At 41.1% G+C, this 25,916-nt stretch overlaps 1 protein-coding gene across 1 annotated transcript in view; it reads right to left on the reverse strand.

The window, feature by feature from the left end:
* Positions 1–390: 390 nt before the first annotated feature.
* The window catches only part of LOC107188305 (eye-specific diacylglycerol kinase), a 39,924-nt gene continuing 14,398 nt past the window's right edge, over positions 391–25,916 (reverse strand). The window contains exons 3-11 of the mRNA XM_015576580.1: positions 9,872–10,527; positions 7,422–7,816; positions 5,905–6,287; positions 4,591–4,903; positions 3,756–3,939; positions 2,725–3,027; positions 2,125–2,397; positions 1,605–1,768; positions 391–741 (exon numbers count right to left, since the gene is read on the reverse strand). Of these exons, the coding sequence (XP_015432066.1) occupies positions 692–741; positions 1,605–1,768; positions 2,125–2,397; positions 2,725–3,027; positions 3,756–3,939; positions 4,591–4,903; positions 5,905–6,287; positions 7,422–7,816; positions 9,872–10,527 (2,721 nt within the window). The 3' untranslated portion in view covers positions 391–691. The remainder of the gene's footprint in view (positions 742–1,604; positions 1,769–2,124; positions 2,398–2,724; positions 3,028–3,755; positions 3,940–4,590; positions 4,904–5,904; positions 6,288–7,421; positions 7,817–9,871; positions 10,528–25,916) is intronic.

Here is a 25,916-nt window from a genome sequence, read left to right on the forward strand (position 1 = left end):
CATTTCCGAACTTGTCATAAATTTATTAAGTGGTAGGAGACTTTTCTTCTGCGCCACATTTTCACCTAGCGGAAGCCGGCTTCCGTTAGGGTAAAATGTGGCGTAGGGGAAGAGGCTTGTACCATGTTCTTACCACTTGGTATTGGGAATTACTGAAATGTCTGCCAAATTAACATTCGATTTAACATTTATTGCAGTACTCGAAATAAATTTACTAAGCGGTAGGAGACTTTCCATCTACGCCACTTTTTCCCCTAACGGAAGCCGAGTTTGTTCGCGATGGTACGTGTTATAGACTCGTGCGATCGAATCGCGAAATGGATATCTTCTGTGCGATACGTACCTGTACCGCATAATTATCATCTATACAATGTGTGTTTGTATGTGTGTGTATGTGTGTTTATGTGTGTCGTTAATGGACGCTCGACGGAAAGTGATTTCGAGGCTCTTCGACGAGAACAGGATATTCTGGAGAGCACCGGGACAAACCAAAAACCGTGTCCCCACTGTAAATTGTTGTTTTGTCACACGCTTCTCCCTGCGAGAACTTACGCCTGTGAGGGGGATCGCATGATACCACGGCTGGGCGGTTGATCGACGAGCGTCGGATCTAGGACTTCGCTCGGATTCCATCGGAGCCAGTGGATTCAACCGGGAGGTTCGCTCAGGCCCTGCCAATTACGGCCGGAGGTCAAAGGGCGTTCTCCATTTCTTCCGTTGTCAGCTGGAACTGCTCTTGACCTATATCACCGAACAACGTCGATTTAACGATCCGACCGAAAAGGTGAACAGTGGCGAACGGGAGTTTTAATCTCGCGGATATCACGAGCGACGTGACTCTCGATTTTACAATTGAAATATCCTCCGTTCAGGATTAGACGTTGGAGCAAATGAAGTTTGGTATGGTTTGTCGAATATCTTTTCGTTTCAGAAATTTGGTTTTATGTAGGTATAAATAATCGGAAGTAGTGGACGAAAGCTTGAGCTCGTGAAACTTCGGATTAGTCTTGATAGTTTCGACAGACTAGGATGACTGATATTTATGAATAGTAGTGCATGTTACGTTTGGTATAATTGTTTCCATGTACTGTTTGGCGAAAATTAAAAAGGTTTCCATCCCTTGGACATTTTCGTGGATTTGATTTTTCAAACCAATATGTTTTGATAATTGTTGAATTAATGGAGAATTTAATTGGACTTAAAAGCAACGAAATTTAGACCTCCTGTATGAACTAAAAAAAAATCAAATCTACCTGTATAAATATTTCAGGGCCATCCCTACCTTTTAGAAAGCTGATAGCAAACAAATTGAACGAGTTCAATCAAACTTTCATATCACGTTTTAGCCAACAAAATGTTTCGGTTCTACTTCAGCATACCAAAATTAATCTACAAATATTTACAATCTAATAATAATATATTCAAGAATATGGAGGATCTATATATGACCTGCTCTGCATTATGCAATGGCCGTGTGCACAAATTTTCTTTAAAATTAATATTTTCCAAGGCACGATACCCTACACGCAAGGTTCCCGACAGCGAACCCAGGATCATTTTCTCTTTAATAACCGCGGCTCAAAGAAAACGACGAAAACACTCACTGTATAAATATGCTGCGAGATCACGGTCCTCTGCTTGCAGAGCAAGATCACGGGCCGTGTTGCCGTGTCGATCCTTGACGGTTAAAGTAGCACCGCCCGCCACTAACATGCAGCAAATGGAACGACGCTTATATTGAGCCGCTTTGTGCAGAGCAGTCTGACCTCTGGAATTCGAAAAAAAAAGAGAGGGGTCTCCTTTTTATTTTATTCCTGTTTACGCGCCGTAAATAGCCTGGCCCCCTGACCCACATTTACACTTCACGTTGTAAATAAACTCTGATATTACAAAATGCGCACAAAAAAAAATAAATTTTTCAGCGAAAAAGGAGGCGCGAATGTATAATCGAATTGAAATTGAATTATTCGAGGTCACCGAAGTTTTATCCCCACCACCACCAGTGGAACTTCCTAAACTGAGTATACAAGGTGTCCCACCTAATGTGAGCACCTTTAGTATCTCACTTTTTCACAAAAGTGTCGCTGTCATATAATGTCATAATTGTTGATTCCCACAACTTACTTGTCGTTGTCGACCATGTTGAGAATGCTCGATGGCGCGCAAGCGATCAGGTATCTGACGATATCCTTGTGACCGTGTCTCGAGGACAAATGCAGAGCGGTTTGCCCAGTGGCGTCGATGGACAGTAGGGAGTAACCTTTATCGTGGAGCTCCTTCAAAGCCCTGAGATCACCGATTTTCGCGGCTTTCAGTATACCGTCGCTGGTTTTCTCCAGTAATCCCGTGCTAAACGTGTGAACCTCTGAACTTAGACCGAAAAGCCTATCTCGCGGACTGGAACATATAAATCACTTTATTGCTTCACACGTTCTATCATTCTGGACACAGTATTCACTCCCACTAATCGCATCGTTTTGGGATTAGCAAACATGTTTAATTGGATGTCCACTTGCTTTTAGCTCCTCTTTCTCAATTTGTTCCATCATTTACCCTCTTTCATCGTCATTGTAAAAATAAGATTATCCACAATGCTGGGAGAGGATCGGGGAACGCGGGAAAGTTAACAGAAAGAGAACGATGCACATGATTTTCCACAGTCAGACCGAGCACAGTAAGGGATGCGATAGGCTAAGAACGAGAGGAATGTCGAAAAACTGATACCTAATGAAAGTGAGTGATGCCTGGTGTTGCGACTGAGCGACAGCCGTCGCAGAGATCGATTTCGAGGAACTGCTTTGCCTGATAGGGTCGCCAGATACTCTCTCCTCTTTCCTCGCGTTTTTCGGCTCGCTCGGAACGGTTTTGCTCAACGAACCCTGAGATTCAGAGCGGTCGTTCTGGGTTTCTTCGGGCTGCGGCTTCGTTTCGACCGGCTTCGGTGGCGCTTCGATCTCCGGCTGCGCCTTTTGTTCTTCAACGACCGGCGCTTCTGTCATGGCTGCGTTTGTCTTTGGTCGTTCTTCGCTATATTACACGTTCTTTCTATTAATCTAATGATACGATTCCATTACCATTACATTATCATGGACACACAGACAAATGTGTGAAGTGGAGGGATTGAACAGTTCGGGGGAGGGCAAGGTATAGTATTGCTGTACGCTATCGTTGATCAGCATTTGCCTGTCCATATTACTATTCACTTTACTACAAAATCTGTCACATATTCTTCAGAAGAACTAGTTTTCATCGTAATGATAAAAATAGATAACACATGGTATCTGATTGAAAATTGCCAAAGTGAAATGCAGAATAAAACGACGTACAGTAAACTCTCGATAAGTGCCCGAGGGCTTCTCAGCACTGCCAAGGAGAAGTGACCAGATGTAACACTGACTTTTTAATGAGCTTTAGCACAGTGATAGAGATTCGAATTCTGATGTCAATGATATTTGTTTCAGTCGCACATGGTCATTAGTTCATGAAATATTTAATCTTCAGTTCCGAGGAGTCTTCGAAGGAAGGATTTACTGTAAATCTTTCTTCGATCGGACAAGAAATACTCATGGAACGATAGGGTATCTCTACTACACGTATAATAACATTGTTTCTAATAGATATGGAAACACTCTAAAACGAAACACGATACGTGTACTCGGATACTGGATTAGAATATACTGAGGACCATCACGATGAGACTACGTGTCGACGAATGAAGAACGAATTCTCAGACATGACATGTAGAGGTAGTGTACCTGGGCGAAGGATGAGCTGTCTCGGGCTCTTGGTTCGCGGAGACCTTCGCCGGCTCCGGTTCACCCGATGATTGATTGGTCGCACTTTCCTCGAGCACGTACACCGCATCGACAGCCACGTCCGTGACGTAATGCAGCTGCTCTTGAGCTCGGTCGATCCTGAAGAATCGCTCCGCGGTACACGCTGAAACGAGATTTCGGTTGCACCCATCACGATTAAATTTTATATCAGGAGCATCTATCACGTCACGTCGTCTTTGGTTCGAGAGGTTAAAAAATTGTTCATTTGGAATGAGATAATCTGGAAAATTGAAAATGAACAAAACGTAACGGTAACGAAGCTTCGACAAAGTTCTTGATTGGTTAATAAAATTTCACTTTCCTTCTGGCTTTCGTGGAATGTTTCATGGAAATGGGAATTTCGTAGGAACTTACTTTTAAGCTAAAAAACATTCAGAACATGAAAAAGCTCAAATTTATAAGAAAAATATGGGTCTGCAACACACTGCGTCTAAGGTTTATGTGAAATTGTAAGAAACTTCATGTAAAGAAATGTGACCACCAGGTCTGAAAGTGTTTAATTGATAATTCACGTCAAGATTTACTTCTATTTTTACTTATGCCTTATTTTCAGAATTTATTTAGTCATTTATATCCTTGCAGAATCCATACTTCAGCGAATTCAGGACTGGAACACTTTGACATAGCATTCTTGAGATGTGACACGATGAAAATATGCAATAAGAAAAATCGATTTTTCCGAAAATTTTAACCGAAGGATACACTGAAGTTTACTTATAAGAAAATCAGATAAGACTGTCCCGTCAAGACTCACAGTCGAGGAAGCAACAAGTGTCCATGTTATGATCCTTCGCGAGTATCTTCCTAAGGGATTCCAGGTCCGCGGTTGCGTCCAGATCTAGGGGATCCGCTATCCACATCGTCGCCGAGTTCTTCAGCATGTCCTTGTCGTGATGATACCTCTCATAGTCAGGCATTTTGATTTTCATCACGGGCAATTTCAATCGTTCCAGCTTCACATCCTGCTGGGGCCTGCCCGCGTTCCTTCGTTTCGCCAGCATCGTCGCTTTGTTCAACAACTGCATGGTTATGATGGATGGCAGCAGGCGACAGGCTTCTCCGTCGACCTGAAACGACGATCGTAATCGTTCGTTCTTAATGGATTCAGCCTGACAAATGGTGCTGTTAACAAAACTGGCATCACAGTGGGCAACGTGCTGAACAGCTGTGAAGGATCATCATCGGCATCGTTAATGTCAATTTACGAGCTTTTTTCTTTTTAGAGATTATAAATTGACACTGGAACCACCAAACCAGTCAAAATCACTGGTTCGTATGCTTTTATATAAATTGTTAAAATATCATAGTAGTTTCTGAGATTCTTCGTCACTTTTACTGTAATATACACGGTGAGTTAATAAGAATTACCGTCTAAAATAACTCATTATTTATTGGTTGTATCAAGAAACGTTTTAATGAATTATGTAGCGTTTTAAAGGACGCATCGGGTGGCTAAAGTTTGATTTTTTTATTCACGTTATTTCTTAATAACGTGGTCTTAAAAGAAAAATATCTAAAAAGAATAAGACATAAAAAAAACTCAAATTGTATACACATGATGTGTCCCTTAAAATGATACGTAATTCATTAAAACGTTTTCTGATACAACTAATAGGCAACGAGTCATTTTAGATAATAGATCTTATTGACTTGAAATAAAAACATGTTCATATTCGGTACAGTAAATCCTCGATTAGTGTTTGAAGGTTGTGACAGGAAGTCCCCAGGCGTTACACTGACTTTTAAATGAGGTTTAACAAAGAGATAGCGCATGGAATTTCGAAGCCAATGATATTTGTTTCAGCCACATAAGGCCTTTAGTTTACGAAACATTTACAGGAATGTCTCGATGAGTGGGACGTACTCGCGTCCACTTCGGAGCATTCACGGCAAGGCGGAAAAGTTTTCAGTTGCTCATGTCGCATTTATCGAGGAATCACTGTACTGTTCATTGCCGAGGAGCCATCGAACGCTCATAGAGGATTTACTGCAGTTCTAGTGTTAATATTCCTAATACTTGTGTTCCCCATTTTGGAGGTCGAAGAAGTAAATAAAGATGTGTATCCACCTGCATTGGAATGGTCTTTGTGGTAACCAGCTTAGCGGTGCTGCACTGTGCTATGCAAGTGCCGTGTCCGCCGGCTTGAAGAAGCGGAAGCTGATAGGTCGTCAAGCCGACCACCTCGATCAGTCCATCCTCGGTGGATGGCTCCTTGGTACCACTCGCGGCGCCCCATGGATGCGTACCACCCCCGTACGAGGCGATATTCAAGAACACTATCGCGTGCACGCGATGCTCTTTCAATTTCGGCGTGAGATCCTGGCCATCGCAGTCGAGCGTCACGTACTCCGAGAGATCCTTCCATTTCCGCAGCACGAGATCCTTGCCGCCCATCTGACCGTAATACATCTTGTTCCGTATCCGTGAGTTGAACTTCTCCGGATGTGCCTCTGTAATTGTCCATAATTCACGTTTCCCTATTGTACGGCAACACGGTCTCGTGATATGTACAGGTGTGATTCATGCTTAATTTCTCGTTGAGTTAGTTCGTGATTGCGGAAGGTAATTTAAGTGTCTGAGAACACAGTTGAATACAGTCTATTGCCACGGTAACTTAATTTGAGAAAAGCATTATTTTAAAGCTTGTGTAATTGAGGAAGAAGGTTGGAAAGAATTGCTTGTAATATGGTTTCTGACAAAGTTTCCTTTCGACCAGGAAATTTAAGCGTTCCTACCAGAACTGCAATTCTTCTAGGCTTGAAGTGTTATGAGAATATATTTAAATTTTCTTTATGTGTAACACATTCGTGCAGTTCGATTTAACCCCTTACTCTACGATTTTCTTGATGTCTGCAGACTCTATTCGTCGTTGTTGCATCGATTTTGAAATCGTTAACACGAGTCTGACTCGATGTTATAATGCAAGGGGTTAATAAAGGACACAAATATGATATTTACAAAGTGTCCCAAAATAGGTGTAAATCCTTAGATGGGGTGATTCCTGGGGTGATTTGAAACAACTTTTTCCTCAGCAAATAGGTTTTCCGAGGTTTTATTAACGAGATACCAACGAAAAACCCCGACTAATTAGAGCGGGAGTCTGCCGACTGATCCCCGGTAGTGTTGGCTAGACGCTGCGCTTGTACTACGAACAAGCAAGTCGGCATGCATCAAAGAAAACTGCGTAGAATAACAAATAAATTCTGGTTTTTCAGGGTTTTCCGATTGGTCAGGGTTTTTCGTTAATATCTCGTTAACAAAGCCTGAGAAAACATTTCTGTTAAGGAAAAAGTAGTTTCAAATCACCTCAGAAATCACTCCTTTCAAGGAATTACCAGATTTTCGGAACACCCTGTATTGTACTAATTTACAACCCACTTACGAATACATAATCATTACTGTTATTATTATTATAATAACATTTCGATCACATTTTCAATAGTTTGTTGATAGTTCCTAATGTTAAACATCATAAATTTATACGTGCGGTGTTTACAACTAATCCGAAGGAGCACCCGAGGGCCAAGTATATCAGAGATTGTTGAGAGAGTTCGGGGATAAGCAGGTCTGCGACTGACACTAACCTCGGGCCTCGTGAAATTCGAGGGCGATGTGAGCATCCACGCCAAGGGAGAAGTAATTATTGACGACGTTCAGCGGTAAATTCTCTTTGCCCTTGCCGTTGTCGTCGTCGCCCTGAGCGTCCGGATTCCTCTCGACTACCAGCTGCCATCTGTCCAAAAGTATCGTGTCGCTCTCCCCGATGTTCGTAAGGATTTTCCCGATCGGCTCGTCCGTGTAGCCGCCGCCCCATCCCAACGCTCTCGCTAGATCGTTTCCGGTACCGAGAGGAAGCACTCCGACCGCCGGCGGCGAAGGGCAACCGATCTGGTCCAGAACCGACAGCACCCAGCCGACAGTACCGTCACCGCCGCACGCGAGCACCCGGAGATTACGAACTTTCTTGAACAATTCGAGCCTGATTGAACAAACAAGCGAAGGACTAAACATACGCGGTTCCTTTCACGTGAGGAGGAAAAATAGGAAGTGCACTTTAATGGTAAAGTTTGAGACGTAAAAGTAAATTGTGAAATGTTTCTCGTTTTATACAGGGATTAGGAATTTTCGTTTTTTTCTAGTCAAACAGAGTTTAAATATTTTTCGTTCTGTGTAAGGACTGAGATTGGAAACTTTGTTGAATAGCTCGAGCCTAATTAACGAAACAAGTAGAACATTTGTGCAAGGAGTGAGAGAAAGAACTGTATTGAATAATGAAGTTTAAAAAGGATAACGGACTGTCATGAATGGAAATGTTTTTCGTTTCATGCAAGGATTAGGAATTTTTTGTTTTCTTATCGGATAATCAGAGCTTACGAAGGAAAGATTTGTCCTTTTATACAAGGACAGGGATTAGGAATTATCTGTTCTTTTGTAGATAATCCGAGCTTGAAAGAAAACGTATTATTTTCTTTTATGTAAGGAAGCAGAATGAAGATTGTTTCGAACAGTGGACTGAAGAAGACACAGGGACTCTTTTGATCTAGGAAGTGGTTTAAATCCAGAACTTACAACATAAAAGAATCGGAAAAATAGAATAAAATAGTAAAAGTTGATGAAAAGAATAGGCGAATTCTTTCGTCTATACAGATTGTGTAATTCCATTGTAGACTGATTTTTTCAAGAGTATCCTCCCCTTATTGTTTCGAATTACACGTAAAATATCGTTACAGAAATAAATTACTTCATTTCTAACTGTCGTACTATACTTTTACCTTGAAGTCAACTATCTTTCTGTGGTGATACAGTTATTGAAAATTCATTATAACTATTTCTATTAGAACATAAAATAACATTTGGAAGTTCCTCTAAAAATACAATTTTCTTACTACCATTATGACAGAAAATATTGAAAGCTTTCCGTCGCGAATAGAGACCATTGATTAGCGAAAGAATCTATATCGACTTTAGACAGACATTATTAACGTTTAGGGGATCGTTATTAATTACCTGTCGGCCCGATAACATTCACGGGTCGTTGTTTACGTCGTCATGAATGCAGTCGAACGAAAACGCCCCGAACTTTCGTACGAACTACTCGGGAAAGTTTCGATAATGACCGTAGCGACAACTGTTCACCTTTATTCACCTGCCTCCTGGCTGCGAGCCAACCCGTGGAACTTTAATTAAACCTCTTGTTCATTTATCATATTTTCCAATATCCCGGGGCCCTCCTTCCCTCCCCAACCCAACCCCTCTCCATTCGCCTAATCCATTCAGCCAATTCATTTTCAACTCAATTTCCATTCAATTAACCTAATTCTTCGCTAAAACTGGAACCGCTAAATTTAAAAGTGTCGCTCAAAATGCCTCGCCTCGACGCCACCCTTAAAAATATCTCCTCGCGTTACTTTCGGGAAATCAATTCGAGAGCAAAGAAAAGAATAATGCACGACATTGGCAGAACTGATTCAAGCGACGACTCGACTGAAAATAATTCAGAAATTCACAATCTTCACAAGTGCACACACATGGCCGAGAAGTTTGAAATTCAATTTTCCGTAGGACAAAATCGCGCGCAGAGGCAGAAAATTTTATCTTAAACAAATTCATTTTTTACCCAGGTTATCGGTTGAATAACATTTGGTCGTAAATTCTGAAATTAACCTTAACGTTAATATACGATATGAAATTATTTTAAAGTCGCATCTCTGCCGATAAAAAAAAATACGTATCCCTTATTTTTGACTGCTTAACAGACATAAGAGGTTTCATCAACATCGGAGGGGGTCACTTCCGTGCCGTCTATCCTCTAACCAGTTCTCAACCTGGGGCCATATGGTCCACAGAAGGCCCCAGACTATTCCTGGTTTCCAATTATGGTATTGTATATAAACTATAAAAATTATAATAAAACACGTTCTATTTACAGAAACAAAATTTAAGGGAACACAAGAAGGAAGCAAGGTTGGAGAAAGTTTGAGAAACATTGCTCTATCGGTTTCGATCACCTAGTATCAATAAATTCTGAACTCACCCCATCCTAGGTCCACCCTGAGTCAGATCGAAGACCTGTCTCGGGTTCAGAAGCCACTGGAACTTCTGCAACAGCTTAGCGCCCTGATTCCCGCCTGATTTCGGATTGATGAACACCAGCACAGGTTTCACGGACGCGGTCGGTATCGGTTTCACCACCCACTGTTTATCCTGTTCCTTCTCTTGTTCCTTGTCCTTCTCCTTCTCCTTCGATTTCTTTCGACTCTCGCCGGACTTCTTCTTGCGGGGCGATTTTCTCAGGCTGCTCTTGAAGCTACCCTTTCGGGGCAGCTTCACGATCCACGCTGGCGGCACCACGATCGACGAGTGCACGCCCAGCTCGCAGTTCTCGCCGATCTTCTGCACGTTGAAGCACGCCTCTTTGTTGTGATAGGCGATCTTGCACCAGCTGCAGCTCACCGCGACGATCTCCTTCGAGGAGAAGCTCAGCTTCGATTGGAAGGACTTGCCGCAGTTCGTGCACTTCCCTTTCTGAGAACGACGATGGACCCAATGGTGCTGCGTGTTCGTCTGCTCCCGGTACTGACGGACCCCCACGTCACGGAAGCTCGGTTTACAGGCGAAATTCAGACTGTTCGCGCACAACGCGTGAGCCACCACGCGGCAAGCGGCGCATTTCATCCGGGGTCCGTGTTTCTGGAATTAGGTAATCGGTTCGTTTGTTAATTGGGTGTACTTCAGGCAGAGATTTAGCATGATTTTGCTTCGATGAACGATACGGAATATGACGCGAAGACTGCGGATTTTATATGGTTAAATTGTCTGATAAAATTTCTGATCTTAGCCATAAGGCTGAGAAGCGAGGTAGCCAAATGCCTCGTCATCTAATTAGTGACCTTATTACAATCTGTCGAAGGTTCCAGTAAGTCTTAAGTAAAACTGAGGACAACACACTCTGTTGGGGGTTCCATTAAGTCCCGAGCAACCTGAGAACCCGTCACTACCTTGATGTTTGCCATAAGGCCGAGAAGCGAGGTAACCAAATGGCTCGTCATCTAATTAGTGACCTCAATACAATCTGTCGAAGGTTCCAGTAAATCCCAAGTAAACTGACAACCTCGTTACACTCTGTCGAGGGTTTCGGTAAGTCCCAAGCAACCCGAGAACCCGTCACTACCTTGATCTTTGCAATAAGGCCAAATGTATAAATTAGTCTATGAAACCGTGTATCTGTATAATCACCAGTCTGAAACGATTTCAAATTCCCGGCAGATTAAACGTGGACCATTCACCTCGGATTAGTGCCCTCATTCGACCGTCCATTCATTCGTGAAACCCTCAATACCTCATTCGTCTCCCATAAGAGCACAGAGGATGGTGGTTCATGAATGCACATGTTCAGAGGAACAGCTTCCTATTTGCGTCTCACAGGTGTTCAATGAATAAAGAATTACACCGGCCCAGTACCGAAACGGTAAATGGTACGAGTGTTTCCGCGATCGGTTAAGTTTAGACACTGTTTGCGTGGTCGGCATTGTGCACCGACATTTCTACCGCCTAAAGATATCGTGGCAATTCATAATTTAACGGGGCAGCAGTTGCCGTCGCGGCTTAAAGTGAACGTCGGACGTTGAAACTGTATAATCGTGCAATTTTATGGCACTAGAAAATTACGCGACAATTTAGCTTATGCATGAAACGCACCGGGACAATGACAAATTGCGTGGAAAAAAAGGACTGTTAAGAGTTCTTGCTGTTTTAATGAAATGAGTCGCGGCAAGAGTTTCTATTCAATCCATATGCACGAAGATTAATTGTAATTACTTTCTAATTGTACAATTACCTGTACATCACCTGACATCTGCGATTTATCTATAAAGAGACAATCTTACTCTTTCGAAATTAAAATTTCTCGTCAGAGTGTAACACTCGGAGAAAGATATACAGAGACCAGCTTGAAGCAATTAAAGCGAAATACGTAGACAAATTACCAAATAACGAGCACATGGCTCTAAGAATTCATTAAAAAAAAATATCCGACGGGCATCCGTCAGAGAACCAGAACGAAAAGGGAAAAAGTGTCTCCGCGAAAAGACTGGAAAGATCCTATTAACCGCGGCGGTTGTTAAAAAAGTTCGTGGCTCGCGCGAAATCGGATTAACCAGCTTGCGAAAAAAAAAAAAGAACACGCTGCCGCCTCATTTGCGGTTTTAAACACACAGTCCATAAAAGAAAAAAACTGTACCATCAAACTAGAGCGGAGATCTCCCCTGGATATTCATATTTGCCTCGAATATAATATCCACAGATGAACTACATGTTAAGCGCGACAACTATACAGTATGCCCGGCTTACTAAATATAAAAAATTATATTTAGAGTTATTAAAGAGGTATATTAAAGAGTTTCAATATACATTACGGGCAAAAGACGCTAACCGAACTTGACAAATTATTATTCAAACAGAATTTTCAAATGTATCATTGAATTTGTCTTCTATTACGTTTACACCATAAAATCAAACAACTTTTATATGGAACATTTTTTCACAGTTTTAATAGTTAAAGAAATAATAGCGTGAATGCACTTAACACGGACATACTCTATACGCGAATACTATAACATAGAATTTCCGTTAGTCTGGAAAACGACGGCATCATTGATACACCCGGGATATTGTGTTACCGAACGAATTCGAAAGCCATTTATCTCAAACTGAATAGGCGTCTGGTCCTGTAACAAAATCCAGTGAGAATAGCCTGAAACTGATTTCACGCGAAACAGCTTTGTACCGTGGAAATAAAACGGTCGATAGAATTTGCGCGCGTGTGTGGTGGAAAAACGAATTACCAGGAAGAGAGGAAGCGAAAAAAAAAAAAAGGGACTAACATCGATGAGTTCTCGAAAATCGACGGGCACACGTGGAAAATTGCACGTAGCCACGCTCTCCACGGGTGTATCAAACGAATTTTCGAAGGCTTCATCGGTGCACCCATTGTCTATACGACGATCAAAGCGATAAACGGTCACCCAGGTCAAACAAGCTCGGTTTCGCTACCCCGACCGCTACGTATAGCGAATAGAGGGATAGAGCCAGAGACACAGGGGCAGCGCACGCTGTAAAATTGCGACGATTTCAGGGAGGAGAAAACGCGGTCGAGTAGAGAGAGGACCGAGGCGGGTTCTAGAGGGTCAAGGCTGGTCGACAGACCCTCGAGGAACCTCTTCTCCGCCTGTCGTTTCTGTTCCTCTCAAAGAAAAGCTTTTTTCCCTTCCGATATCGCCCCGACGCGGTTTATACTGGCCTACATGAGTCACCCGAAACGTGCCCGGATCGTTGCGGGAGGCGAACGATTTGCCGGAGAGGAAATAGGTCTCTCCTCAGCCGTCAAGGAACAACCTTTTTATCAGGGTTAACGATTCTCGACTTCTTTTTTTTTTTTTTTTAAATCAGGGGTATATGGATTTTGCGATTAATTCCTGTGCTATCGCTTAGATGAGGAGTACAGGTTTCAAATCCGTGGAATCTAGAGTTAATTGGTGAAGCTTCAGGTACTGGTAATTAGCAGAGGTACTGGTAAAATTGGAGGTTCGAACATTTCATGACACCTGATAAATAACCACAACAGACATCGGTTGGTATTATGGCCCTTTTAGGGGATCGCGAAGATCACCGAGATGGTTCAAGCATCACGAGAAAGGACCGAGTTGTGTGTAATGGCTCTCGAGGTCCATTGACGTTCCTTCAGTCGTCTGAAGGACTTCCAAGACCTTTCCAGTAAACCCACGGACCGCTGAGGTACTACAGGATTCAGTCGAGATCTTCGATGTCCTTGTAATGGCACTCATAGAATACCACGGCTGTCAGAAATCTCAAAGGGTCACCGAAGTCCTACAATAGTTCTTCAAGGACTAGGAGAAAGGACTTGAAGGAATGGTTCTTCAAGAGCTAACCGAGGTCCAACAGGGTCCACCATGGTGTAGGGACCTAAGACGGTTGAGATCTACGGAAAAATTGACCGAGGACAACGAGAATTGGGGGCTAGAGACGAAAGTGGTCGAGGAATAGTCCAAGTGGCCAATGGGGTTAGCTATTCGGAAGCCAAAGTCGTGAAAGTACCGACGGTGTGTGGGAGGTTAAAGGCGAAAATCGTCAAAATGGCCGTGGGGGTAGTGGCTGAAATAGCCTAAGGGACGGAAGTGGCCAAGGGGACCGAAGAAAATCATCATGGAGGCAGGAAGACGAACGGAATGGCCAGAGAGATTGGGGGATGCTGGCCGAGAGGATGGTCAGGGGAGCTCCAGGGAAACCAAAGATCTTTCCAATCTGAAAAAAACTACTATTTAGACCATTCCAGTGCAAACAAACTGCTATCCCTGTTATACTTCTCTCGATAATAGCTTCCAAGTGATGTTGCTTTATTTGTAATCACGCTATCACGAGAAACAGGACAGTATTTAATCATTCTGGAGAGTGACTTCAACGAAAGGGGTTTGATTTAGAATATTCTACACGTTAAATTGTACCTACAAATACAATTGCTTAACAAAAAAAACCACAATCCAAATTTCGGAAAACATAGTCAATATAGAAATCGCCGAAGTACATTCGTCCTCTTTGGTAAGCAAATTAAAAGACGAAAATACTAAAAAATAAAAAATTCTGAATCGTTGCAACAAACAACATCACCGTACACCCCAGCACACGAAACCCGTAAGGCACGATCGGCTAATTTTAATCGTAACTTCATTCGACGACCCATCGAAAAGGGACCTAACGAAAGGGGATCCCTTTGTTCTATGAATAGATTGAACCGCATCAAGCCGCATTCCAGGGGATTAAAAAGCTTCACGGTAGTCCCATGCATTTCACCAAACGCTCTATTTCACGTAAAAACAGAGAGAAATAAAGATAGAGAGAAGCGATGTGTCGTCGATGCGACGAACGAAAGTTCCGTCGCGGGACAACCCGAGTCAATTCAACCCAGTAATCACTAAATCAATACTTTTAATTGCGTGCACACGGCTCGTCGGCTCGGTCGCTCGTGAATCGAGCAACCTTTCAAATTTAATCGCGTGCCGTCTCGCCGGTTCCGCAGAACCGCCATTGAACCGCGCCGCCACCGCCACAAGACACACGGGGGCTAAATGGGAATTACTTTGCAAATTTGCTCATCACCGGAGACGAAAGTGCGGGGCACTGCGTCGCCTCGATCAATCATTGTAATAACGTCGACCGTGTACATCCGCGTTACCAGACTGATTCGAACTTCTTCGCGCTCGTTGGTCGTGTCTAGGCGGTGCGGTCTGTGAACAAACTCCTTCAAACATATTCGATCGAAACACGTGACGAGAAATTTAAACAGTTTTGGCCTAGTTTTGATCGTAACGAGGCGTACGAGCTAAACGTCGATTTAAAATACAGTCTGGTGGCATATCAATAGTGACGGGTCTGTGAACAAACTGCTTCAAACATTTTCAATCGACATATTTGACAAGGAGTTTAAACAGTCCAGGCAAAGTTTTATAGTGGTGAAGCGTTCGAACTAAAAGGCGATTTCGAACACAGTCTGATGACGTTCCAGCAGTGGTGAATCTGTGAACAAACTGTTTCAAACATGTTCGTAGAAAAATCTGACGAGGAGTTTAAACAGTTCAAGTCGAGTTTGATTGTAACGACGAGTTTGACTGAAAGTCACTTTCAAGAGCATGCCTCGCCCACGATTAAAACTAGGCTTGTTTGAACAACATTTAAACAACGTTCGAACACGTTTGATCGATTTTATTACCCACCACTAATCGTGGCTAGATCCCTCTCGAGCAAAAAAATCCGCCATCCTCGACGAAAGTGAAGGAAGAAGGGAGAGGGAGACGATAGGGGCGCAATGAGCGGAAACCTTAAATGGAAAATTCAGCGGATGAACGACTGCCGATTCATCAAAGTCTCCCGACCACCGACGGAATCAATCTTCGTTACGGTTGCACGGCTGTTGGGGGATTCCTCTCTAGAAGCGTGGATAAAATCGTCGGCAGCCGAAGCCGCGCGCCGTTGACGGGTCCGTGAGATTTATCTATCGCGTCGAAATTGCTCTTCGGTGTCGATACCGCCACGCACCAGCCAGCGTTGCAGTTAAACGGTGGAAGCATTCCTTGCTGTACAAGGATCGTGCAATCGAGGGAATTCAACAAATCGTGGGTGTAATCCCCGAAGGGGGGGGGTGGGAGGGGCTGCGTCGTATTTGAACCGATCGGTTCTTCGACCTCTGTTTTGCGACCGTTTTATTGGCGAAGATGGAATTTCAGATTATTTAATAGACGCGTGAGAGGCTGTGGATTGGTTGATTTTTGTTACCGAAGAACGCTGAAAAGAAACATCTACTATGCAACAACCTAATACAATAGACTCGCGATAACTGCCTGCTCTATAACCCTAAACTCAGGTAATTATCGCGAGCCTACTGTACTTGCACAGAGTTCCTCAAAAGTCTTTGAAAATCGAAAGGTTTTCCGAACCTTTACATTCGATTAATTTGTTTCAGTACAAATACACACGAATGTAGTAAGTAGACTGCTTAGACAGATTCATATTTTCATAGATTAATTATCGAAAACGACATATAAGCAATCACTGAACTCCATCATCGATGGCTCTATTAAGGTCGAAAAAGTATTAATCATTTTATGAACCAGAAATTCATTATGCATCTGTATACATTCAAGTGTATTATAAACGCATAAAATCCACAAACCAATAATAAATGTTTGGAAAAGATATCAGGTACACATTGTTTGTTGCTACAATCTTTAAATCATTTCCATTGTGCTCGGTATTTATACACAAAACATACGATGACAAAGTACAAAAACATCGTTACGTGTATTAATTGTAACGCAGTATCGATACCGTGTCGATTATATGTAAATATGTACGAGCTTGTTACAAACGCAACCGTAATATGCAGAAAATTGCATGCAATTCGCGCAGATTAATGCATCCCCATCCCTCCCTATTCCAAGGTTTCGATATTTCGCCGTGTAAATTCTGTCACGGTTCACTTCCAAATGTATAGGGAGCGTCGAAGTGGAACAATGACGTATAAAAAAAAATTAAAACCGGTAAGCGGATTCTGTTGTACCAAATTCGTTCACCGAATTTTCAAGCAAGCAGGAAAACCATTCGTCGTAATGATACATTGAATGTGAATTTAGTATAAATTGCGCTCGTTTACATAGTGTCGTGAGGAGCCCGATCCGTCGTCATTGTTCGACGTTCCCGGTCGTATTTGTTCGGGACAAACGAAATTTACGTTCGATTAGACTGTGCGCGAAAGTAATTGTTTGCAAATTGTCTCAAACCACGACGGTAATGCAATGGCGTAGGCTTCGACCGATAGAGGGATGAATTTCCTGACTGGTTTCCGGGAAATTATTGCAGCGACGTGACACTTGGAAATTCGCCATAGCGATACGACCATAGTGAAACACTTCAATACATTTATAATTAGACTGCGAATGTTTATGCAAACATAGATTTTTGGGGGTAAATTTATAGGAACTGGAGTGAAACCACGAAATACTTCCAATTTTTCGTTATGTGCACCTTTTCTTTGTTTCCTTTTCCTTTTCCAATTTTCCTAACACATTACCGGTAAAACAATTACGCATTCCCAATTTCTTAAAACATATAAAATAATGTCTGGTTAATATTTTATACTTGTTGGCAGATCTGCGCACTTCTGAAATGATCTTATTGGATAGATTATTTGAAATAACGTGTTATTTCATTTAATATTTATTTCCATGCCTGTGATCACGTCTGAAATAACATTATTGAAAATATTAACATTATTACCAAATTTGAAATGCAAAAATAACCAAGTAATTCATTATTTACAATTGCTATTATTTCAAATGAATCGATAATATTTTTATTTTCAAATAACAATATTGAAAATAAAATTCCTTCTTATTTTCATTTCAAATATAATTTGCTCATATCTACTTGTCGGAAAATCCATAAATTCACGGCCATTTTTGACCATCCCCTTTCTTAATGGTCTCGGATAATTTCATACAGGGATATCTCGTTTTCATTGCTCGAAACGGATCGATACACCGCGTTTATTTTCGCGGCATATCGCTTCGGAATTATGCCGGCTGGGTTACTTATATTTTATGGAAACTCGTGTATAAACGACGCCTCGGGGTCAAGAGTGCACACCCTGGATCCTTTTTTCGGCTTGGATCGTTTCGCCGTGGCTTTTTGAACGAACCTTTCCGTCCAGCGTTTTATTTTTATTATTACAAGCTCGCCACATACCCCACGGTACAAAGAGGCCTCCGTCGTCTGCGTGTGCTTTGCCGAATTTTATATTATGCAACACGTTTTCCCGTCCCTTGTTTCGTGTTCCAGAGAAAATGGGGCGAGTTGGATAGAGGGGAAGGGAATAGGTAACGGCCGCCATTATGAAACTTAACCCTGAATTTCTTGACGTAGAACGGTACCTTGTTAACGTCACTGTACCGGACAGCTATCTGAAAGGGTTAATTTTTCTGGCACACGGATCAAGATGAAGTGAATAATCCGTAGACAATAGAACTGATCCTTGTTAATGGCAGTATTCAGGGCGTCCTTGTGGAGAACGTATTTTATTCGACCTACTTGATATCTTATTGTGTTATTGGGTATAGAGAATGCAGTGTACACCGTGGATGTACAGGAAAGCCTCCATTATTCGAACGTTCTGTTATATGAACGGAGTGCAATAGATTTATTCTCCTGTTGCAAGTATGGTATGTAGTGTTTGTATACACTGTACACTTTTTTCGGTTCGATTTCGAATTCTACGGAATTAATTATGTGGATATATTTCTGTAATTTTGCAGGCATCGAAAATATGGAATCCATAAATACTTAAACGAATAATATTTATATATTATATAAATATTTATAATATTTTGTTTATGTGTACATATTTATAATATTTGAATAATTAAAAACTTCGTTTGATGATGTGAATATTCCGGTATCCGGACACTGATGTCTCCCTATTAGTTCGGACACGAGAGGCTCTATTGTCAACATTAATTTTTAAATACCAGCTACATACAAGTACATGTATTTCCTTAAGTTTATGTAAATCAAAATCCCAATTTAATAATAAAATATTGCGTACACAATTTTTCATACGTTACATATTTCTTAAGTAAAATAAATGAAGTGACAGTAATTGGGAGATTTACCCTACCAGTTCTTAGGTTCGTCTAATAAAATTAAATTTTTATGAACCATAACCATCGTGTCATATGAAGGTTACCCTGCAATAAGAAGATTAAATATCGTATCTTAATACTTTATGATACACTCCATGATATTTCCCGTTTCATATTTAAAGCCGGAGATATATCAGGTCATAAAAATTGGATCACCGTGAAACGTGCTAGCCCCGTTCGTTTTTTTTTTTTCCTTTTTTTTTACCGTCAGCTTAAGGGAAAAGCATCCGCGGGTCGAGCTCAAGTCACGTGCAAAATTTGTGGTCGGGGAGGCTAGGCCACGGTTCGGCGGAACATCTGATTTCGTATCGTGCAAACTAGCTGTGAAAATATTTACCGTACCAGATGCACCCTCGGTAATTTATTATCTCCACCTCTCTCTCTCTCTCTCTGTCTCTTTCGCCACACTGAGCGGAGGAGGACGGAATAACTCGATAATACGTTTTTTTATATACCCCCTCGACAAGACGGTTTTCGCAGATTGCCCAAACTAGGACCATTATCGCCGTGTCCTCAATCTGGGGTCCGATCTACTTTCCTCGTTAAATAATCATGGCTTCGACGACAGTTCCTAAAACTTGTTAGACCAGACCAGGGTCGGCTTAAGACCTTTAAAGGTCCTAAGCACTTAACCTCTTAGCTGTGGTACCGATTTTTAACCCTTAAAAAGACACATTCAAAAAATGTATATTTGGTAAAATCATCCTAAAATAATGAATACATAAGGAATATGTCCGGAAAGGGTGCATGCTGTAATAAAAACAAAGGGAGGAAACACAACTTATTAATATGTATGTATATAATATACATTTACATACTTTAGTAATTAATAAAAATTATTATTAAAATACCTCTGGGCTTTTAATTCTACGATAACCGCCGAAAAATTTGGAAAATTATGAGTGGCCCTAATTGTTTGGCCAAGGACTGTAAAACACGTCGGTGATAACATCTTTTTTTTTCCTCACTTAGGGGGAGGGACCAGAGACCGTCATCCCCCCATAGTCTCGATACAGACGCCACACAGCCGCTCGTAGGAACGTAATACAGATCGATATGGATACGTCAGAGAGCTATAACACGGCCGATACAGATACGTGATAGACACGAATTCGTATTTGAGAATCCGTTCATGGTACGAAGACATTTGGTGACAACGGAATATTCTGATTTTTTTTTATAACTTTGCTTGTCGTAAAAAGACTTCCATATGGAAATATTGGAGGATCGTTTTCTCTGCTGACGTTCGATGTTCTTCGGGGTGAGAACGTCCCCGAAAGGTCAACGCGTGCTTTCCTATTTCTTTTACTATACAGAGTGTCTCCGAAAGTTACGTGAAAGTAAAAAAAAGATAAGAAAAGTACGTAGAATAAAATTGTTTCATTCCAGACTTTGTTTTTGGGAAAATCGAATTTGAAAACAGAAAAGTTACAAGAAAAATGAAGGTATTCCTATACCTTTGGCTCTAATTATTTGAATCACCATCGTAGTACAGAATAATCATATTAATTGTTTTGTACTTATACTTCAAGAATACAACAAAGGCTGACACGTTATAGACAACCGGTGTAAGATGATAGCAGTCGACTTGAAAATTTGTACGCAGATGATAGTTAAAATATAGAATACACTATGGGTCAACCTTGAACGTGTCACTCACCGTGTAAACAACCTTGAACTCCCCGAACGGAGTTCGCACCAAAACCAGACTCATTAAACCTAATACAAGAAACGCAGCATTTGTTAAAGGACGATATATTAAAAAAACCAGTTTCTAGACTCGTCAGACACGTAACAGTGATTTTTTACTCGTACGAATACCTTAATAGGCAGCATCAAACCTGTTCCATGGAATACAGACTATCCTTAATCAGTCAAACTAGGTAAAATCGAAGGTAAACCAGTCTGGCCAGTCCCGAGAAAGTTTGACTCATTGCTAGCCTTGCAGCTGGTCATTCCCAGAGATTGGAAAGTTCATGGGTATGCTCGGAGTCAAAAAAGAATAAAAATTGCATAAAACATTTGCAATATAGGAGGCATTCGAATGTTCTGAAGATTTCAGGAATTTAGAGGCAGCTGGAACATCCAAGTGTTCTATATAAAGGTATCAAGTTCATACGAAGATTTCGAAGAATTCAAAGGTTGCTGTCACAAACAGAGTTTCTAGGGAAACCTCAAAACCTCCCTTTCAACTTTCTTAAGATTTTAATATTCATTAGAATGTTACAATGATCCACGTATACTTTCATTAATTTTTATCGAATCCTACGAGTAATATCCTGCATTTAGAGGTATGTGTAGCGTGTGCAATGTTTAACAAACATGAAACCGCTAATACAGCGATCTGACAGGTCCACTATTGCTCTGTATTGTATTACATCTGTTTCAGGTTGGTTCGCTATTGTGTTCCCCAATTTCGGAACAGTATCTATTGTATTCTATGCGTTCACGATTGGTTCCTATTGCGTTTTGGGACTTCGAGACGAATCCCTGTGATTTCTTCTTTATTAGATTATTATGTAATTCATCATATCTAGATTAACAAGTCCACGATTGAGGTTGCATATATCCACGGAAATTAATACTATCCCTCTACTTGGTCTCACGAATCCTGGTGCGGTTGGGTATTACATTCCACGCCGTCGTTGTCTCTCTCGTACCTAACGAGTCTAAGATTTTCATTATCGGATCCCGCAAAGCCGGGGTTATTAGTACCGCCTCCCGCGAGACCTACAAGCCGAGGAAGATATTGCGTGCAAATAGCGAACATTGGCCAATAGAATGTACCAGAATAAAATCTTCCGACGTAAGAATCCTTATTAAAGTTCAATGAATGATACAAATCAATTGGAATGAACCACACTGATTCGAATCGAGCGTTCGAACCGAGTTCAGCTCACCTTTTAAATTACATGTACTCGCGCACTCCTCCTGGAAACGGGAGGAAAAAAGAAAATGTTCTCCCTGGTACACCGTGAATAACGTTCCGCTTGTAAAATAATGATTACGCAACGTTAATATCAATGTAACGATCACAATTATCCCGTAACGAAGAAGAATATATTTCACGTCAGCGCCGTTACCGAGAAGCCCGACGGCGACGGCGGCGGCTCCGTCGGGGGAGAAACGTGTTCTCCTTAATTGGCAGTCTCCGGCTCCCGGGGTATATAAAAAGAGCATGCCAACGCAGCGTAATCCTCCGAAAGCGATACACCCTGAAATTTTTCTAATTAAATTTCCGCGGAAATGAACGAACGGTCCAGTGTCGATTCGTAACGGAAATCGCTGGGACGGGATTCGTACGATCGAGCCAATTAATTACTTAACACGATTGTAAACGTACAATTGAAACATGCAACGCGGAAATCGTAGGTATATACTCGGGGACACATGCAAAATTCGTTTCACGCAGCCGAGGACGCAATTAATAATTTTTTTAATTACAACACATTCCTGCGTTATCGTTTGGATAAGATCCTGTGGCACGTGTTCACGTCAAGAAACATTTATGCAAGATAAAATTGTTTAAATTAACCTTTTCATAAAACACAGGTTCGTCAACTACAATTTGTTATACACGGGGACAGGTGGATTATATATGAAATATGATTTTATACGTCCAGCGGTGTGGCTGCAAAAACTTTCTTCGATAGCGACAATTACAGCAAAAATTTTGAATAAACAAAATTTTTTGGTAACTTTAAACGATAAATATAAAACACTCTAAGTTTCGGAATGTTTTATTTAATAGTTTCTTTGCAATACATTCGCAAAAATCAGCTTCTTTTCAGCGTTCTACGTGTAACTCTATCCTCAATGATTCTTTGAGCGGATATCTTTCAAAGTGACACTCCGAGGACACGAACTTTTTTCTTCGCTAGCTTCTGACGCAGAAAAAAAAAAGTTCGTTTAACTCGCGGTAGTTTCCGAGTGTAAATAAGAAATTACGCGGTGAAAAAGAAAAAAGTACGATTCCCGTCGTAAAGCCGGATGGGCGGACTGTTTCAATATGGCGGCCAAGTAAATGTCCACGCTCTGAAACGACTCCCTCTGCAACTGTAATTCTCTCTCTCTCTCTCTCTCTCTCTCTCTATGTTCAACGAAGACGTTGCTGTTAATTTTTATCTCGCCTCGAAAGTTCAGTTAACCGTGAGAAACTTTCGAAATGACTTCTCGATCGAGAGGGAAGTCGTTAAAAGTTCGATTAACACGACCACTTTTACCGTTCGCCACCTCGTAATGACTGTCGCTCGAGGAACATACAGATCTGTACTGGACATCGAGACTGTATTTAAGGTTTCAAACAACTATGTCAATGAAAACGAATAATTCATTCAATAAGGTCACCTGGAAAATATATCGAAGTGTAGTCGACCTAAAAATACGATAAACGCATACAACACCTATTTCGATCGGTCGATACACATGACAAACTGTGGAGAATTTACAATTTTATAAATTAACTAATTTTGTTCACTTTCATATGGTAAGAAAAGTTGCAAAATGTCTAAGAAAATGTATTCTTATATCATTTTAATCGTCGTGGTAAGACTGTATTCTACAAATAATTTTGTTTGGCAGTTCCAGTGTTCAATTTAATTTCATCTATTTAGTAGAATAATTATAGTTAGGACTCGAAAGTAAAAAGTGTAATTCGCATCAGTGTCCTTGGGCTCCCGGTAACATTTCCCCTCTTTTCATTCCCGTATTCATCGCGGTTTCACGGCCGCTATTTTTCATGTCCCGACAACGACCGTCGCGCGTGTTTCTTCCCGTGCACTGAAACACGCGCGGTACTATCTCTGAAAAACACGTTCCACGGATCCCGTAGTTACAGAGGCGTTTCTTTCCTCGTTTTTATTTCCCCGGGTTTGTTTTTTACGATTATACACGTAGCGCCGCCGCACTAGTATATTATCCGGAACATCCTCTTTAGAACGCCGCGCAACGAGCTTATGAAGATAAAAACAGGGGACAGGTTGAAGCGATGAAATCGACGATTTCAATCGAACTTGGTCCGATTTACGCCTGATATTTAACGGGATCTGAACGATGTGTGTTTATTGAACGCTTCACTGTTAAATATAAAATCTTTTCGGATAATACATATCCGGATTCCGGAGCTGTATCAAGTCACACTTTTCAAACTTTAAGGAAAAGCAAGTTAAAGATGCGAAAACTTTGGAACTTTGGAATCATTTGGTAAGAACTGAAGGAGAAACTATCGGTAGCTTCGAACTGTTGAATAGACTTAGAATAATTCTGGATATGTAGAAATGATTGTATTAATTAACTTGATATCATTTTTGCACTATTAGGCGTATTAAAAATTATTGGACTTAGAGCAAAATAATTTTTACCATTGGAAAGAATGAAACATTTGATACAGGAAACATGTAAAATGTAATTTTTTTTTTAGAAAGTAGACTTAATACACTGTGGCTCTGGGATTCAGATGCACGAATGTGGAAGATTTAATAGAAATCAATTACGATTTGTTTCGATTCACTTGATCACTCGAAACCACAAGTGAACTAAAAGGTTATATTCGATTCTGCGTATCCTTTGATACAATTTTTAGTTCTCTGTTTAATTCACGAGGTAAACACATTAATTTGTATAAATGGATCAAAATCTCCCTACTACTCAGGTCCACCAAACAGTTTTCACCACCACCACACACACACACACACATCTTCCTGATTCATCTAGCCACTTTCACCAAACAAACTGACTGACGCAAAATTAGAGGAGTACGTTCACGAAAAACAAACAGCGAGCATACGTTTTAATCATTCCGTGGGCCAGAAACTGGACGCAATGAATGGTAACGCGAGTCGTAAAGCCGGTAGAGTGGTCCTGTAGAGGAGAAAATGAGAAACAGCAAGAAAATAGGAAGCATAATTACCGAGCGTGGCCAAGGCCCGCTTCGTGTTTCTGAATTAAATAGTAATTAAAAGTTCAACGAATATTAAGGAGTCGCAGTCTGACGGTAAAGTCTGATAAAGTGTCGTGCGTCCTCTGCGCCACAGTGAAAATACAAAGCCTCGGAAAAAGTAATTAAAAATCGTTTTAACGTCTTCGCCTTCTCTTTTTTGTTTGCTTGTTTCGCGGCCGAGTTCCCCGTGTCCGAATGAATGCCAGAAAATAGAAAGTTCGCCGAACGACGCATTGGAAAAGCAAAATTTTCTCTATTTTTAGAAATCACTTATTTTATTCCTTACTTTGGAAACCACTAATCCGAAAGTAAACAAATTTCACAAGAGGATTTTCAGAAGATTATAGGTAAAAAAAAAAGCAAAAGTAGTTACTTCAAATCGACACAAACGTTAAAATTACAACAGAATAAGGTCTTCGAGTACTCTGAATCTGATTTTAAATCCCTGACAATATGGAAAAAAATTTTTCTTGTTCCCCAGTGGAATCTTATACCGACCGTTTCTTACTACTTATAAATTGATTCTATTTTCTTCGATCAAAAAAAACGTGTTGTTCTGCATTTGAGTCATTTTTCCATAATGTATCAGTTACCAGTGTCGGACCACCGTGTCGATTGCAACTTGTGTGTGTCACGCTGTCGAGAGTTTTAGCTGTTACACAGTGATTATTTACTCGTTACCGTGACACGTCGATTATTTAGGCGGGTATAACGAGAAAACGAGTGCCGTAACATTCGATCGGTTCTCTATGATTCAACGTGACATCTTTCCGGTGATACATCTGTATATGATTATTCCATCGTACAAATGACTCGGCACGATGGATGGTTCGATCTCCGTACATTGTGCACATATATACGTATACATGTTCTCC

The sequence above is a fragment of the Dufourea novaeangliae genome, unplaced genomic scaffold (genome assembly GCF_001272555.1).
Source record: "Dufourea novaeangliae isolate 0120121106 unplaced genomic scaffold, ASM127255v1 scaffold118, whole genome shotgun sequence".
Taxonomy (NCBI): Eukaryota; Metazoa; Arthropoda; class Insecta; order Hymenoptera; family Halictidae; genus Dufourea; species Dufourea novaeangliae.